The sequence below is a fragment of the Chinchilla lanigera genome, unplaced genomic scaffold (genome assembly GCF_000276665.1).
Source record: "Chinchilla lanigera isolate Chin_1 unplaced genomic scaffold, ChiLan1.0 scaffold00070, whole genome shotgun sequence".
In the NCBI taxonomy this organism is placed as follows: domain Eukaryota; kingdom Metazoa; phylum Chordata; class Mammalia; order Rodentia; family Chinchillidae; genus Chinchilla; species Chinchilla lanigera.
In genome coordinates this window covers 5,009,846-5,026,250 of record NW_004955471.1, presented here as the reverse complement: position 1 = coordinate 5,026,250, position 16,405 = coordinate 5,009,846, and the positions used below count along the sequence as shown (strand labels likewise).

The 16,405-nt window shown below is 42.5% G+C and overlaps 1 protein-coding gene and 1 long non-coding RNA gene across 5 annotated transcripts in view; one reads left to right on the top strand and one right to left on the bottom strand.

The window, feature by feature from the left end:
- Positions 1-16,405, bottom strand: part of Dclk2 (doublecortin-like kinase 2) — a gene marked incomplete at its 5' end in the record, with an annotated part of 141,350 nt that overhangs the window by 18,176 nt on the left and 106,769 nt on the right. For 2 of the 4 annotated variants that reach the window (XM_005400883.2, XM_005400884.2), the window contains 3 exon segments: positions 7,227-7,284; positions 8,879-8,987; positions 10,207-10,282. In XM_005400883.2, coding sequence (XP_005400940.1) covers positions 7,227-7,284; positions 8,879-8,987; positions 10,207-10,282 — 243 coding nt within the window. 4 annotated transcript variants of the gene reach the window in all.
- On the top strand, positions 2,119-11,754 carry LOC106150315. Its single transcript, XR_001237048.1, has 3 exons — positions 2,119-2,242; positions 6,736-6,871; positions 11,636-11,754. It is a non-coding gene; the product is annotated as an uncharacterized LOC106150315 (long non-coding RNA).

The window sequence follows — 16,405 nt, the reverse complement described above, 5'->3', positions numbered from 1 at the left end:
TTTGAATTTAGCGAATTCTCTATAAAATGTGCTAATTGCCCACGTACATACTCTAGGCAGTAAAACAAGATAGCTTTTAAATACAGCTTGCCTTTTAACAGATGTTGTTTATTACCTAAATACACATGTATGTAACACATGTACAGCTACACATGTGTGTCCCTCATACTGTCCTTCTGCCTTTACTATCATGAACCTCAGAGCTACAGGCAGTCTTCTGATACAGCAGCAAGGTAACCGTCCCAGGTAGGATACCATCTGGGTCTCTTACCTTTGAGCCTCCACGTGTATGTCTCTAGGCTATCTCTAAGCTATCTCTCTCTCTCTCTAGGCTCTCTCCAATTCTTTTTGACAACAGCTGGAGACATAAATTATTAAAAAAATGAAGAAACAACACGCAGGGAAATCTGTTGCAAGCCCCCGCACATGTGGGGTTGTCTTTCTTGAGCATTGAATACACTGTGCTTGTCCAAAAAGTTGCTCAATAAACTGGTAGGTGACAATCTGAATGCTAAGCTTAAGCAAGAGATAATAATGAATGTATAATAAATATATACATTTATAAAATATATAATATAATAATAATGATAATAATAAATAATGAGTATTTACTGGAAACCCACTACTTGTCATTTATTTCTGTGCTCGAGGTACTTGTGTAATGATTGAACACTTCAATCTTAGACCAGGCATTGGAGACAGGAATATGCACCTAGATTTCTGGCTTCCAAGTCTACACTTCTTGTTCTATACACAATCACTTTTCAAAAGAGGATGTGTCTGCAAAACCCAAGCTGGAATTTTCCAAAATGAAACGATAGCTAAAAAGCTGAGAATATTTGATTCCCTAAGCAGACAAGTGCAAGCAACAGCATCCCCCCGAGTGGGGGGCAAAGAACCACCAGGCCTCATGTAGAAGCAGAATCTTTCAATGAATGGGGCTGAGAAATCTTTGACTCGCTTAGGACTCAACAAACCCTTCCAAAGTTCCCCGTAAGTATGGTGGTTCGCAGATCATACTAATTCCCGGCTAGATAACTGGGGACAGGGTGATGGCCTCCTACCTATTTCCAGGTCCCATCTGTCTAAGTCACAGAGCAACAGCACAAGGCAGCAGCCGGGGCCCTGGTCCTTCCCCTCCGCAGGAGGCAGTTCTACAGCCAACCTCTGGTGTCACAAAGCAAGACCTGGCATGCCCACCCCACATTCGTTCACAGGGTCTAACGCTTTTGGATCCTTGGGCTAGGTATGTCCTTAATCACCCTGCAAAAGCAGAGCTAGGCCTTCGGTGAGTATGTAATATTCGAACTTATTTTGCTCTATAGGACGCAAAAACAACAGCACACACTACCACTGTAGTAAAACAGGCTATTTTAAAGTTACATGGATCCATCACTTCGATCCTCCTCCCCATTTTCCCAAAAGTTGGAAGAGTCAATCAATTTACTTCTCTTTCAGGGCCTGTGATGCTAATTTATATATAGAACAATCACCATCACCAGTTCCCCGAGAAACACTGCAATTGGAGTTAAAACAGGAAGTCAACCACATAAGGGAACTACGCCTCCCAAAAGTTATTATCCTTTTCAATAAAAGGCACGCAGAAAGCCTTTGGGGACATATTGCGCCACCAGCAGCATTACATTTTAAATATTGAGTGAGTATTACAGCAACGTTTTCTCCATTATTTATTGCTTCAACTTCCTGTATTCTACCTGACCAAGGCCAGATTCCTAGGCACAGTGAGTGCTCTTGTTGCATGTGGCAGCTGGTAGCCTTTGTTTCTCCACTTCTTCCTGTCCCTGTGAAGACACCTAGCAAACCCAGCAGCAGCAGCAGCAGCAGCAGCAGCAAAACAAAAGCCTCGCCTCAAACTTTTCACAAACATCGTCTCCCTATCCCTCATGAGCTCCATTGTTTAGTCTTTGGTTCTAAAACGTAAGAAGCCTTTAGGCTACATTTTCCAAGAGAGTATTTCTAAATATGGTAAGAATATTGATTTTTGTCTTAAACCATAATGAATTTACATGATATGATCGTTAACCATTATTTACGTTAAGTGATTTCAGGATTCGACTCCAGATAATTTACATAAGAATCACTTCATGGCAGGGCTCCAGGGGTCTGCATGAGCAAGTGACAAAGAAAACAGCCGGCTTGGCAGAGGATACGGCTTGGCAGAGGATACTGCGGAGTCTTTGGCCACAGGGATTTTACGAGACAAAGAGAGACAGAGAAACAGGTGAGAGGAGTAAACAACTTTCCCAGAGGAAACTCACCCACTTCTTTTCCATCTCTTCCAGACTCACACAATCCACTCCTCCTGTGTTCAGGCTCACTGCATGAACTTAGGTCCCCAAAGCAGAAAGGAGAAGCCTGCCTTGATTTCTCCCCGCGCCCCCTCGAAGGGATCCCTGCTCATTACCTCCGCCACAGCCTCAGAGTCTGTCCAGTCCGTCCACCCGTTCACCTCCCTCTCCTCTCCTCGCCAGCCTCTCATCTAGACTTCCAAGAGCACGTGCCCAGCCAGTCTTCACCTGGGACTTTCTTTACCTGGCTCTTGGGGATCCCCTCTGTATTCCCCAGGGTCACATTAGGTCTCTACGCTCACTCAGGGCTGGGTCCGGGGAGTCCTGCGCTCCCACCCGTCACAGCTGACCTCCCCGCCTCCCCGCGCTGGGTGGCTGGCCATTCACCTGCTCTGGGATTGAGTGCTTTAGGGGTTTGGCCAACTCTCTCCAGCAACCAGCAAGCTCCTCACCCAGTGGGCGCCGAGGTGCTTCTGTGGATGAATGCACACACCAGGCGCCATGCTTGCCTGACACAGGCTTTACAGCTGTTTGCCACACTCCTTCAGGGAATACTGCTGATGGGACAGCAGGAGAGAAAACCTTCCCATCACAATAGGTGGTTGCGGGGCAAATCTTCACAGTAGGCTGAAGGACGTTCACCCAAAAGCCTCAAGTCCTGACCCCTGGAATTTGTAAATACTTCTCTGTTTGGAGAGAGAATTTCCACAGATGTGACTGAGGCTTCTGCAGTGTGGAGATAGTCCCAGATGATCTGTGTGGGCCGCAAATGCCACGGCAAGTGCCTTCTAAGAAAGAGGCAGCGATTTCAGAGACAAGGAGGAGCAAGAAAAACAACAGACAGAGGTAGGGAGGGTGCGGCCACAAGCCAAGAACTGGGTCAGCAGCTGAAACTGCTCCAGGCAAAGTCTCCAGCTCCAAAACTGTGAGAGAATGGTCTTCTATTTTTCAAACCACCAAATTTGTCATGATTTATTCCAACGGCCTTGAAAATACACACATTATACTTTTGGGTTCATGTCCTGTCTGGGCCCACACCCTGTATATGATGGGTACAAACCCTGAAAGGTGGGGAGAGAAGGACCAAATCTAAGGGGGCAACAGGAGCCCACACTGTGGACCTCAGGAAGTCAAGGAATACCGATTTAGCACGAAAGAGAGTATTAGCACCAAAGAGAGTATTAGAAGTGGGAGAACTCGTAACTCCACAAACACCGCAACCTTCCTCACCAGCCTCCACACACCGGCCCCGAGGCAGATCTTGCAGTAACCTCCTCCTCAGAAGGACTCGGCACGCTCTGCGCCCTCTAGCCTTCGCTCAGCAGCTCTGGCCACCTAGTGGGCTCTTCCACCATGGCTGTCCACTGAAATCTGACCCTGATTCCAGGCCTAGCTCAAGGGCATCTTGCTTCAGTCTTTACTAGTCACCTACTTTTCCATTCTAAGTTCCCGTAACACTCCGCAGCACTGGTATTCGTATGTTACAGTACCCTGTTGCTAGTACAGTGTCTCCTATACAAAAGACACACCCCAAATCTTAGGTGACTGAAAAAGATAATCGAACAATGCTCAGGTACATTTCAGAAAAGCAAACAGAAAGCAAGAGACATTAAGACTTTTTCCCAGATTCATATAACATGACAAATAAACTGAACTGGCAGCACACACACTGGCCAGAGAGACCCAAAGCCCCATCGCCCTTCCACTGCTGCCAGATGCTGGGAAGCTACTCAATCTGATCTCTGCCGATCTGGAGAACAGGCACCGTGAAAGGAAACGTGCAGGGTTACTGTCCATACAAGTTCGGACAACGCTTTCTAATGGCAGGTATTTTCAGCTGTCTTAATTTTCTGTACACAACCCACAGCAGAAGTGACCAATGATATTCCAGACCATTGGCTGCATGTTCCCTTAAATTTCTTTTAAAAACAAACTTTTATAGTGTTTTTATCTAAAACCCAATTACACGGTAAAAAAAACAACCTATTTATAACAATATCAATTTCTCCATTACAATTTTATCTAATGTCATTGTGAAAATAGCTGTTCAAACAAGCAAAGTGTAAGGATGGAAATAAGTGATCATGAACTGTGAAAGTAGAATGACATTCCACAGCAAGAAAAAATTCAGTTGGAGTACCCTATCCATTTGTCTCAGCGGGTGAATCAGACTAAATACTTTCCCTATACAAAGATCACCTTCAATTACAAAAATAGTTGCGTAAGTTTTAGTCAGGAAAACAATGCTCTTACCACAGCAACTATTTTACTTTTCTGAAAAAAATTTAAAGTAGTTTTACAGAACCTGGCACATTCCACTGAAATCACACAACGGACAGAAAGAGAACAGTCACGTACGGGGAAAGGGCTACTACAGTGGGAAGAAATTAATACTGTTAGAATAAGTAAAAGCTCATAAACTGAAAGAAAAGGAAGAAAAGGGGACATTTTACAAGCTCTGCTTTGCTGACCATCACAGTTTAAGACAAAACAAAACAAAACAAAACAAAACAAAACAAAACAAAACACAGTACATGACATATCTGTCTCCTGGATTTTTTATTCCAGGGACTCTGAGAATAATTTCCCAAAACTTCACCATAGTATTTTTTCTGTTAAAAATGCACAATGTTGAAGACTTTCAATAAAGACCAGTTTATGAGTTCTATAAATACAAAAGCACAGCTATCACTTTGAGTCCTGCTAAATATAAATTCTAAATTCCTCTGGCATATTAATGTTAATAGTTGACAAGTGTTAAATTCTGGAACTTTTCTACATATTTTCCCATCCTTCATTTAATAAATCATCACAATAACCTTATATATTATGTATTAGTAATAAATCTGAGAGAGAAAGAAAGAAAGAAAGAGAAAGAAAGAAAAAAGAAAAACAAAAAGACAGAAAGAAAGACAGACACAGACAGAAAGAAAGAAAGAAAGAAAGAAAGAAAGAAAGAAAGAAAGAAAAAGAAAGAAAGAAAGAAAGAAAAAAAGAAGTTAAATAATTTTTCCAAGGTCACACAGCAAGATGAAATAGAGCCAGGATTAAACGATATATTCTGCCTCTGGACTAGCACTGGCCAAGAGAAGCATGCTGTGATCCATATATGTAATTCTAAATTTACTGAGAGCCACAGGGAAATATGAGAAGCAGCAGACAGAATTACCTTTAAAACTATAACTTACTTAACCCCACATATCTAAAATATTATCATATAATAAAATACAGTGGTACTTTGGTTCATGAACTTAATTCTTTCCAAGATTCTGGAAGCATCGAATTCAATGGTTAAGTTCAATGTTGACCTTATGGGGAAATTTGATTTGATTTTTGTCCAATTCAACAAGATATTTTACATTTTTTTTTTAGTACTAAGTCTTCAAAATCTGGTGTTCATTCTATACCCACAGGTGTGATCAAATATGTATGAATATTTAAAGTCCAAAAATATTACAGAAGACAACACATTATCCCATCAATCATGTCACTTTCTGAAACAGTTCTGGAAATAATTCTTTTGTGTGTATCTTTAGTTGTGCTACTACTATGCCTGCCTTGATATTCGGAATCATTAAAAACATTTACGTTTGGTGGTCCTTTTGACTCTGGGGGAGAGTCAGACATGGTGCCACATCCGGGGAATAAGGTGGACAAGAACACACTGAAATATTTTTACAAGCCTCTGTCTTGCCTCTGGATGGTAACTGGTGGCAGGGTTCACTGTATTTTTGGATCATTCCTCATACAGACCTCATTAAAAAGGACTTCCAGAACTGCTTCAGAAAGTAGCAAGAACCATTGGGTAACCACTGGGTGTTTGAAGTTAGGGAGAAAATTTTGAGGGGGACTGATAGCAATGTGTCTTGTATTATAATAAATTCTTTAAAGTTAAATATTCACCACATGCACTGTTTTGATCACACTCTGCATTTCAACTCAGACTCACCTAATTTCAGGTGCTCAGTAGTCACTGGTGGCCCATAGCACCAGGGCTGGTCACCGTAATTCTAGAGCCCTCTCTCTTCACTGACATGCTACCAGAAGCAATGTGTAAAGGTCTTTATGACCACTGTTAGCAAATACTTCTTTTCAGACATAAAGTAGTGACACTCTAGCAAACTTTTTCTAAACACCAAGACAAGACCTCTCCTCGGGGCACAGGGTAGATCTGTTTCCTGGCCAGGGGAATAAACATAACACGCTCTCTGGGGGAAAGATGGCAGAAGTTTCCCAGTAGCACCTTCATAAATAAGATGGGGTTTTCTAAGTTTGGGGTTCCTCAGCTCTCAGCCATAAAACTGTGTGTATAGCATCCAACTAGGTCCTGAGCATTACTTCCATGGGACTTGAAGCTCAGAGAACACACAAGAGTTTATTCCATTCGCTGTGCCAGGAATACTAAAGTCTTTTCTCTCTAACCCAGGAAGCTTGTATTTTCTGCCAACCACCACGAGGCGAATTTACTAGTGTAAAAGTAGGGTGACATCTCAGGCCCATCACAGTTCATGTCACACCCTTTGAGTGTTGCTGCATTTTGAACTAGGCATCTCCCAGAGAAGGTAAGTTACATTTTCTATAGTTATGACCAAGATCTAATCAATTTACTGTCTTAATATTAAAGTTTCTGAAAAGCAGTAGAAACAATAAAAGCTTAACTACTTTCCCAGCCATGATTGGAGATACATAAGTTACATTTTCTATAATTATGACCAAGCTCTAATCAATTTACTCTCTTAATATTGAAGTTTCTGAAAAGCAGTAGAAACAATAAAAGCATAACTACTTTCCCAGCCATAACTAGTGATACACTCCTGCAACTATGGTCTTGGCAAGTCCCCTCAAATTCCTTCCCCACAGGAAACACCTCACTACATTATCTCAGTTTCATTTACAAAGCAGTTATGCATACTATACCTTTCCACAACATTTGGCTTTGTCTATAATCTTTAGAGCAAACTCCTTTCCAGTAGACCTAGGAATAATCAGAGGAAACCACTTAAAGACATAAATAAAAGATGCCACCCTTCCTAACTTTCTCCACCCCACAAACAGGGAAGAAAGGTTTGGCTTCTTTTCAGCATCAAAGAAATGTCAGAAGAGGAAGATAACCAAAAACCAAAACAAAACAAAACAAAACTCAAAGTCACATTGCATGTTAACTAAATCTCCTTTTACAAATATTAGTAGTTAACTTGTCTTTAACCTATATTTAAATTGTTCTGTCTAGACCTAGACAAATAGTTTGTCTCTACTTAAATTTTGAGTTCCCTTAAGATATAGGACAAAATTAAGAAAAACAGATCAACTTAAGTGAAAAAAAAATTTTATCATCAACGTGTCTTTAACACATCTGTCACATTATGCTGCAATTCTAACCTACAAAGTCCTCAGACTTTCATTATCTACTTGGTAGCCAGTAAGTGTCAACTGGGATTTGAAGTCATGTTATACACACCTTTGAATGACCTCATCTGGCATGAGAGACAATTTGGATGCTAGAATCTTGTTTTTTTTTTTTTTTTTTAACCAGTAATCAAACTCACAACCTCGCACTTGCCAGGCAGGCACTGTGCCGCTGAACTATATTCCCAGCCTAGAATCTTGATGTTATTACTTAACTTTTTAACCATTTTCAACATAGACTGAATGTGCCACAGAAGATCAGAAAGTGAAAAGTTCAATAAAGAGCACTAAAATATACTTGGAATATGTTAGTTCTCAAGGATAGCTGCTTTTGCCAGGTAGCCAGAGTATACACCGATGAGGCCGAGAATGAAAGAAAAACTTTACTGAAACTGCTCCTCCTAAGTGATAACCCAACCCTGACTCACATTTCTACCAAGTCCTTGGAAGTTATAATTTAGACGTTTAACACATTACTTAGGTGGCTGCCTGTATATCAAAGCCAGGTAAGGTTTAGAGAGCAGCGAGCTAGCTGCCCATGTATCAAAAGGAGCACTGCATTTTTTCTGAGATGAATCAAAGTGGGAAAAAGCCTGTGGTTTCTAGAACTTTCTGGAAAATTCACTCCAAAAAAACCTAAATATTAGTCATGTAAGATCACGTAGGACAGTGGTCTAAAAACACAAACACTTCAAATCTGAGTCTTTTTTGGCTTCAATATTGTATTTACAAAAGGCTTAGATCAGGCAAAAAGTTAGCTGATTCTGACCCTTAAATAGTCAGTCACCAGATCCTGAGCTCTACCAGTTGTGTTAATGGACAGGATGACTGTGAAAATCAAATCAGTTATATCAGTACAGACTGAGAAGGCTGCCTGGCACAGGAGTTACAGATTGTATAAAATGAAATGACTCTTAACTCTTCCCTGGACCTCTCTCAGTCCAAACGCACACCCAACAGCGTTACATTCTATGTGTGCACATGTACTTTTTCCCGTCATGCTGACTGCGGCTTTGCCAAGGGGCTAGTCTCAAGAGTATAGCCATTCAGGAGAGGGAAAGCGAGGCTCCTCAGAAAGGCCTTTGGTTCATTTAGTAAACAATAAATTCCAAGGGAAAAAGTATGTGTGGGTGAACAAATAATTATCCTCACTACCCACTCACCTATCTATACACTCTTTGACAACTGCGAAATTGCCATCACCAATGACCTTCCCAATCTTGTATTTCTCAAGAAGAGTGGATGATTCAGAACACCTGTTTCCATTCAAACCTGCAAAAAAAGGGTAAGTGCAAAGTCTAAAGGAAATTATCAGCATTTTATATTCATTCCTGTATATTTATAAAAAAACAAAATGCAATGCATGTAAGTCTACGACAAAACTAAAGAAAATCTCTCAACATATTCCTCAAATAGAATATTTGAGGGCCGGGAATGTAGCTCAGTGGTGCAGCACCTGCCTGGCAAGCACAAGGCCCCCAGTTCGATTCCTGGTACCACAAAAAAGAACAGTGAAAAAGAAAAAGACCAAAAAGAACCCCTTTAAGAATGCTTCAGTTATCAATTCCTTTTGACCTTGTTCGGTAGAATCAGAAACCAACAAAATCAATAATCCTAAGAAATCCCGAAAATATCAGCTAGTACAGATGATTAGCCTTAGGTAAAAAGAAAATCTAATTAAACTTTTCCAAACTCTTCTGTCAATGCTCAAGAAAGAGGAAAGTGGTGATTTAACCTTACAAATGTTCTTAACATTTCTCAAAGATTTTTCTAGTAATGAAAATTCTACTAGATTTCTTTTTTTCTTTTTTTTTTGGAGAGGGTGAAGTTTTAGGAATTGAACCCAGGAGCTCACACATGCAGGCAGCACTCTACCAGTTCTAGAGGTGGGCATGGTGATGCACACCTGTAATCCCAGCTACTCAGGAGGCTGGGGCAAGAGGATCACAAGTTCAACACCAGCCCAGACAACTTAGTGAGATTGTGTCTTAAAAAACAGTCTGGGGATGCTGTAGTAGAGCACCCCCGGGTTTCACCTGCAGTGTAAGGTTTGCTGGTGTTTATCAAAGTAAGATGTGTTGTCAAGGTTAATTTCTGGCTCAGGGCTTTCTCAGAAAGGTGTGTGGGGTGTGGGTTAAGATGAATATAGTCATTACGTACTACAAGCATGTATTAATAAATACAAAAATGTTTAAAAACATCAGATCACTTGTCACAATGTGTGCCAGTGCCAAAGACATGGATAGAATTTTTTGTGATTTGAGAAGAAAGGAAATACATTCAGGAATTGAGAACAGACTCATCACTCAGGAAAGATAAAGGAGCCCACATCTAAAATGTGAAGCCGTGAAGCCTAGAGTTTAATGACAATGAGATTTTATATAAGCGGAAGTGACCCCCACCACCAAAGGCTGAGCTAATAGGTGACAGGAACCTGTCCCTGTCTGAGAAGGTCCTACGGGTGATATTCCTATGAAATACCGAGCACTACCTTCAGGACTCATGCAACGGTCCAGGTCAGGTCCGCCGTTTACATTGGAAGATGATCTGCCATGAGCAGAAATCTGCTGAAAGAGAAAAGTGCCCATTATTTGTTAGGGTACATTTACAAATCTCCAGCTCACTCATCCTTAAGTAGAAAATGTTTATACGGTGCAGAAACAGAAGATATTCCTTCCTCACCTCTTTCTCTCCGCACAATACATCACATTAATGTGTTTGTTCCTTAGGTAAATTTTCAGTTCTGGTTCAAACCAGATACTGGGCTGCTTCCGACTTAAATAAAGGAAAGGAGGCTCTATGGCATCACAGCTGAACAAAGTGCTTATTAGCGGCAAAATAAGGCTCAGGACAATACATAATTCCAACAGTGCTAGGCGAACACCTGCTTCCTAGGCATTTGCTCATTTTACTGCCTACCAATGAAAGATAATTGGGCAACCAGACATTGTCAATATTTAATGTTTTTTCCCATTTTTTGGCACTGAAATTTGGCAACCCCAAAATCAGCAGTACTCTTAGAGAATGTTTAAAAGCTAGAATGTTTAAAGCCAAGCTCAGAGAGGGAACTCACGGAAAATCTTAAAGAAAAAAAGACAATCCCAACAACCTCTATTCCACTCCCTACCCACAGCTGCCATCTTGGTTCCGTCAAAGAGCTCTCAGATCCTGTTAGCCTCTCCCACTCCACACATCATTCCAGCAAAACTTTCCTTCTGAGTAGTTATGAGCACACCCTCAGGATCCGAAAACCCCAGTGAGTCTTTGTTCCCTGCAGAATAACCCCAAAATTGGTGCCATGGGATTCCGGCCACTGTTTGCCCCCCACCTACCTGTGAAGAGTGTTTCCCACCACTTTTTTTCTCTCATACATTCTATGGTCAAGTAACTCAATTTCTTTTTTTCAAAGTTACTCGAACTTTTCAAGTGTTAAAAGCACAGTGGCCGCACCCAGTGAGAGATGTGCTAGGGAACCGTGACTGCACACCTGTAACACTGTTTCCAGCTACTGTCACGAAACAGTGACTCAGCGTTAGTGCTGCTCCTCACAATCCCTAGCTCAGAACCTTGAAACGAGTCACTATTCATATTTTTGAACTATTGAATATAAAATGTCTAGAAGATAATTTTTTAAAATTTTATTTTAAAGAGAAATACAATAAAAATGATACAAAATTTCAAAACAAGATCATAGGAGAATAACAATGGTCCATGGTATTGTTATCTTCGAAGTTACTCATACTACAAGAACACATGAAAAATTGATCAAACAAAAAAAAGAGAAATTGATCAAACAAAATAAGCACAAACCTTTCTTTTCAACGAACTAAGAGAAATTAGTAGTATAATTGTTTTAACTACCATATATATATATATTTTTTTCTTTTCCCTTCCTTCTTTGCACACCTCCCCCATCCCAGTTTCTTTTTAGAAGAGAATTTGTGCTGAACAATTCATCCCAAAGTGATTCCTCCTCTAATCCAACTGCTCCTGGACTGGAAACTGTCAAAGGAATAAAAGATCTGATTCAAGGCCTGGCGTGGTGGTGCACACCTGTAATCCCAGCACTCAGGAGGTGGGAAGGGGTGAGGCAAGAGGATCATTTTGAGTTCGAGGCCAGCCTGGGTTACAAGGTGGGCTCAAGGCCAGCCCGAACTGCAGAGCGAGACCCTGTCTCAAGAAGTCAAAAAATAAAAAAAATCTGATTTAGTTACCATCAAATTCTTAACGGAATAAGCACAAGAATGTAATTTTTCTGGAAAGTCAATCTCAAAGGGTAAGCAGAAAGCTCCCTACCTATCCCTGACTACAGAACAAACACGAGGTGGAGGTGCAGACGGTCAAGGCGAGGCGGTGACAGTGGACAGGGATCTTTTCATCTGCAGGTCTCAATCTCACGCCCAGAGCCAGGCAACGGCACATCTCAGACCACAGCTGGCTGGTCAGGCATGGGCACAGGGCAAGAGCTGTGCGGCCTCAGGACAGCAGGCTGGGTTCGGACCCCAACACCCGCCGCTGAGGTCACAGCTCCAGCTCTGGCCCCTGCTTGGCATGAGGCACAGGCGACAGCAAAGACCCTGCAGACACTGCGGCGCGTGCCCTGTGACGGGCTGTGACTGGACTGCACACTCACTCCTCTGGCAGTGACGGTCCCATTCTTGGTTTTTTCTTCAATTTTTATTTTTTACTAGGGATGTGTAGTACGCAGGCTTCATGTTCCGCGGGCAGTCGGTCCACAGACAGCACACGTCTTAGTCCTTTTTTTACCTCCCCACACCTCCATTCCCTGATCCTGGGCCCATGTGAGAAAGATCTATCTCCCTACCTCCTAATACCCTTTATTTTGCTCTTTACTCATCATTTTGCCCTTCTATGAGAAACCATGTGCCACTTAAGCTTGTGGGTCTGATTTCTTGCACTTCACATCATGGTCTCAAGGTGCATCCGTTCCGTATGAATGGCTCAAGTGTGTCTAAGCAAGGCAGGGAGATGCTCTGCTGCTCAGAGCGCGTTGAAAAAGATGGGGAAACAGCGGGAAAGGCTGCACGGTGTTCCCAGCCACTAGGCAACTGGAAGAGGAGTTGGTAGCTGGCCGAGTGTATCTGTTGATGACTCCTCAGTTTTCTCTGCTTACCCACGGTGCTGGCTCAGCCTCCTCCATTCCATTTCTTTGAGAAGTGGAGTACTGCAATTGCTACAGGACTTACAGTTTAGAGAGAAGGAGTACACCAAAAAAAATGTGAAGTTCTGTTCGGAAACAGGTGCCTCAAAAGAAGTAGCAAAAGTGGCTACTGAACATATCAAAGTGTATTATTACTACCACAGCCAGGGTGGCACATGTCTATAATCCCACCACTTGGGAGGCTGAGGCAGGAGGACTGCAAATTTGAGTGCCTCTTGGGCAACTTAGTCAGGCCCTGTCTCAAAATAAAATATAGGTAAGGGCTGAAGATGTACTGGAATTCAATCCCCAGTACCAAGGGGGTAGGTATACTGTATATTGTTGACTTTTGAGCAGAACACTAGAAACCACTTCATTTTGATTTTTTATAAAAAGAAAACACTGGAACAGACTCTAGGAGACATTTGTGTGTAGTGAGTGGATTTTCTTGAATGCATTTTGGGAAATGGCATCATAACTCAACTGGCAAGGGCCAGAAAGTGGTATTTTAAGGCTTTGTTAGTCATACGCTTTCTGCCGAAGCCAACACAAAACACATATAAACAAATGAGCATGGCTGTGTTTCAATAAAGTTTTATTTAAACAAACAGGCTGAATCTGGCTAGCAGGAAAACCACTCTGCCTGAGCTTTCTTAGGAAAACTTTTCCTCCAGCATGATTCATATACTGTTCTCTCACATCCCAGGACAGAGTAACTTTCAGGGAATGGTTGCAGCCCTGCGGCAGCAGCTCTCTGCACATGGCTGCATATGAAAGTCACATAGGAAGCTCTGGAAAACTCCACTACCAGGCTGCACCCAGATTAATTAAAGGTGCCGTCCAGGTTTTACATTTTCTTCTAAAGCTCCACAGATGGACCAATGTGCAGCCAAGGTTGACAACATTTGGGAAGAAAGTCTCTAGCAGGGACCATAATGAACTGTTCGGCTGTAGTAATTAAGGCTCTCTCTCTCATCCAACAGACGAAGCACCGCGAGTCATCTATGGCCAAAGAGGAACTTTCTCTTTGTACAAAAAGTGAAGAAAACACCCATGTTTCACTGAATGCATGCTTTGTGCTAGGTCTAAGAATCTAACAAACATTTCTTCTTAAAAAGACTCCTTCTGAAGTATATTGAATCAAGTATACTAGGCAGTATTTATAAAGATTCACTTCATTTTTGGATGAAAGAAGAAGCATTAGAAGCATTAATCCCAGTCACTAGAAGGAAGTGTAAATTACTGTTGACTTAGGGCAGCATACAAGAACAGAAACCTTTCATCATATATTAACTGGATTTCTGTTCATTTAAATACCTCGAGCTGGGTGTGGTGGTGTACGCCTGTAATTGCAACACGGAGCCAGGAGGACTGCCTCGAGTTGGAGGCCAAGCTGGACTATCCAGCGAGTTCAAGCCTATCCAGCCTGGAAGGCATAGTGAGACCCCAACTCAAAAAGCAAAAATAAATACTTGAAAAACTTCAATATGACTAATGGGACATGACATGAATCTGACTTATCACCAAGAGGTTGGTAATGTATGGAATATTCCTATCTGTGGCCATTTCTCAGACGGTTTCATTTGGCAAAATTGGCAGCACTTGAGACTTTCAGTTGGTTAAAGCCGATCAGCAGAACCTATGCTTACACAGGTAAGTGTGACAGTAGCCAGCTTGACAGTCCATCAAAGGGGCACGTGAGACGTGCTGACGCCTTCCTGTGCCCCTGGGTATCGATGTCACCTCCGGAGACCACCCTACCCGCCCAAATCAGCACAGGTATCCTTGGATCAGCCTTTCAAGGACAGCGTTGGCTTACTGGGTTTGGAGCAAGTTATAGGAGGTGTCATGGTGCCTACTTGCTAAAAACGGCTACGTGCTTTCAATGAGAGGCTTGGCTGATCTGTAGGACGTCAGGGAGCTGGAAAGGGCGCCTGCCTCTTCAGTTCAGAGGCTACAAGAACTGGCCACCACAACCTCTCAGTCTTACTTCATCCAGTTTCCTCTACTGTGCTATCAAGAAGAATTTCTCACGCCCTACTAGGGATGTTTAACACCAACATGGGTTGTTTACACTGAAATTACAACCGATCCAACTGATAAATGATTTATTGGAAAATCCTCCCTTTGGCTTCACCAAGATGGGCTTCAGACCAGATAAGCCTTTTGCCCCAAAGGTACCAAGCTTACTGAGCAACTGCAACGTGCAGACAATGTCCTCGGAGTCTGGGATTCCACCCTGTGATTTAGCTGGGGATCTGAAGTCTCTGAAACTGCCTAGTGCCTCCTTTTGCCTCCGTTTCTAACAGAATCAGTCATATTTTAAAGAGGAAGTCAACACCCAACATTTCTGGGCTAATGAAAAGTAGCTAACGCAGTAGCTTAGCAGCTTAGTCCTTAAGATTATTAACTAGTTTTAAATGCAACAGAAACGCCAAGTCTCTAGGGAAAAGCAAAAAAAAAGTCTAAGGTCAGCAGCTACTGTGGATTTACATTTCACAGCTTCTCAAAGAAGTTTTCAAGTTCACCAGGTCAAAGAGTTACATTTTAGCTCTGCCAATCAGGATGAGATACTGCCAGCGCTTTCACCACACTTCACAAATCTGGAAAATCTTTCAGCACTAGCAGACCCGGGAGACAGCAGCAGATAAAACATCAGCACATCAGATAGTTTATAATCTCAAGATGTTGGATAATGTTCCAAACTCACTTTTTTCTCCCTTCTTTCAACCAGCAAGCATGCTCACAGCAGACAGCCTCCAGGCATACACTGCAGCATCAAAACGCGCGACGTTTTATCCCTCGGTGTCCACAGATGTGCCCATGACTCTGAAGCCTTTAGTTACGACTGCCTTAGAAGTCTTAAAGTGGGACATGGATGATGAATTAAAGTTCAGGGAAATGTTTTCTTCATCTATCTGGCAGCCGATGACACATTTAGTACTCTTTATTGCCTCTCTGTCCCAAAGAAAATGCTGTGATTTAAACATAGTAAATATTCCTGCAGGGGAAGTTATCAGCTAGATCGAAGGGACTCCAAGGAGCCCCGGCAGAGGAAACAGATCACAGGCCAAGGTCAAGAGAGAATCAGGAAGATGGGGATTAAGAGAAGAAAACAATACCAGTGTTGTGGGGGGCAGGTCCCTGTGATCCGAGGAGAAGGGTATGGGGAGGGAGTCGTCAGTCTGGAGTATGAAAGGGCCGGAAGGAAAACAAAGCAATCAAATGGATTGGGGAGATTCTGACAGCCCTCGAGGAGGAGGGGAAAGATGGACAGGGAGCTTGGGAAGGACAGGATGGGGATGCAGGAGCAGCCCATGGCAGAAGTTTGGGGTGGCTGACAGAGACGAAATTGGAAAGAAGGTTCCTGTGAGGGCCAGAAACCAAAATGGCTCCCGTGAGCCTCTCCTGGTTTTCACAGCCCTATGTAGTCCGTTCCCACACCAAGTGGGCTGACTCCAGAGACACTGCAAATGCTGGGGGCTGGTTTCCAAAGCTACGTCGTGGGAATAAAAGCTTGTGTGTGCCA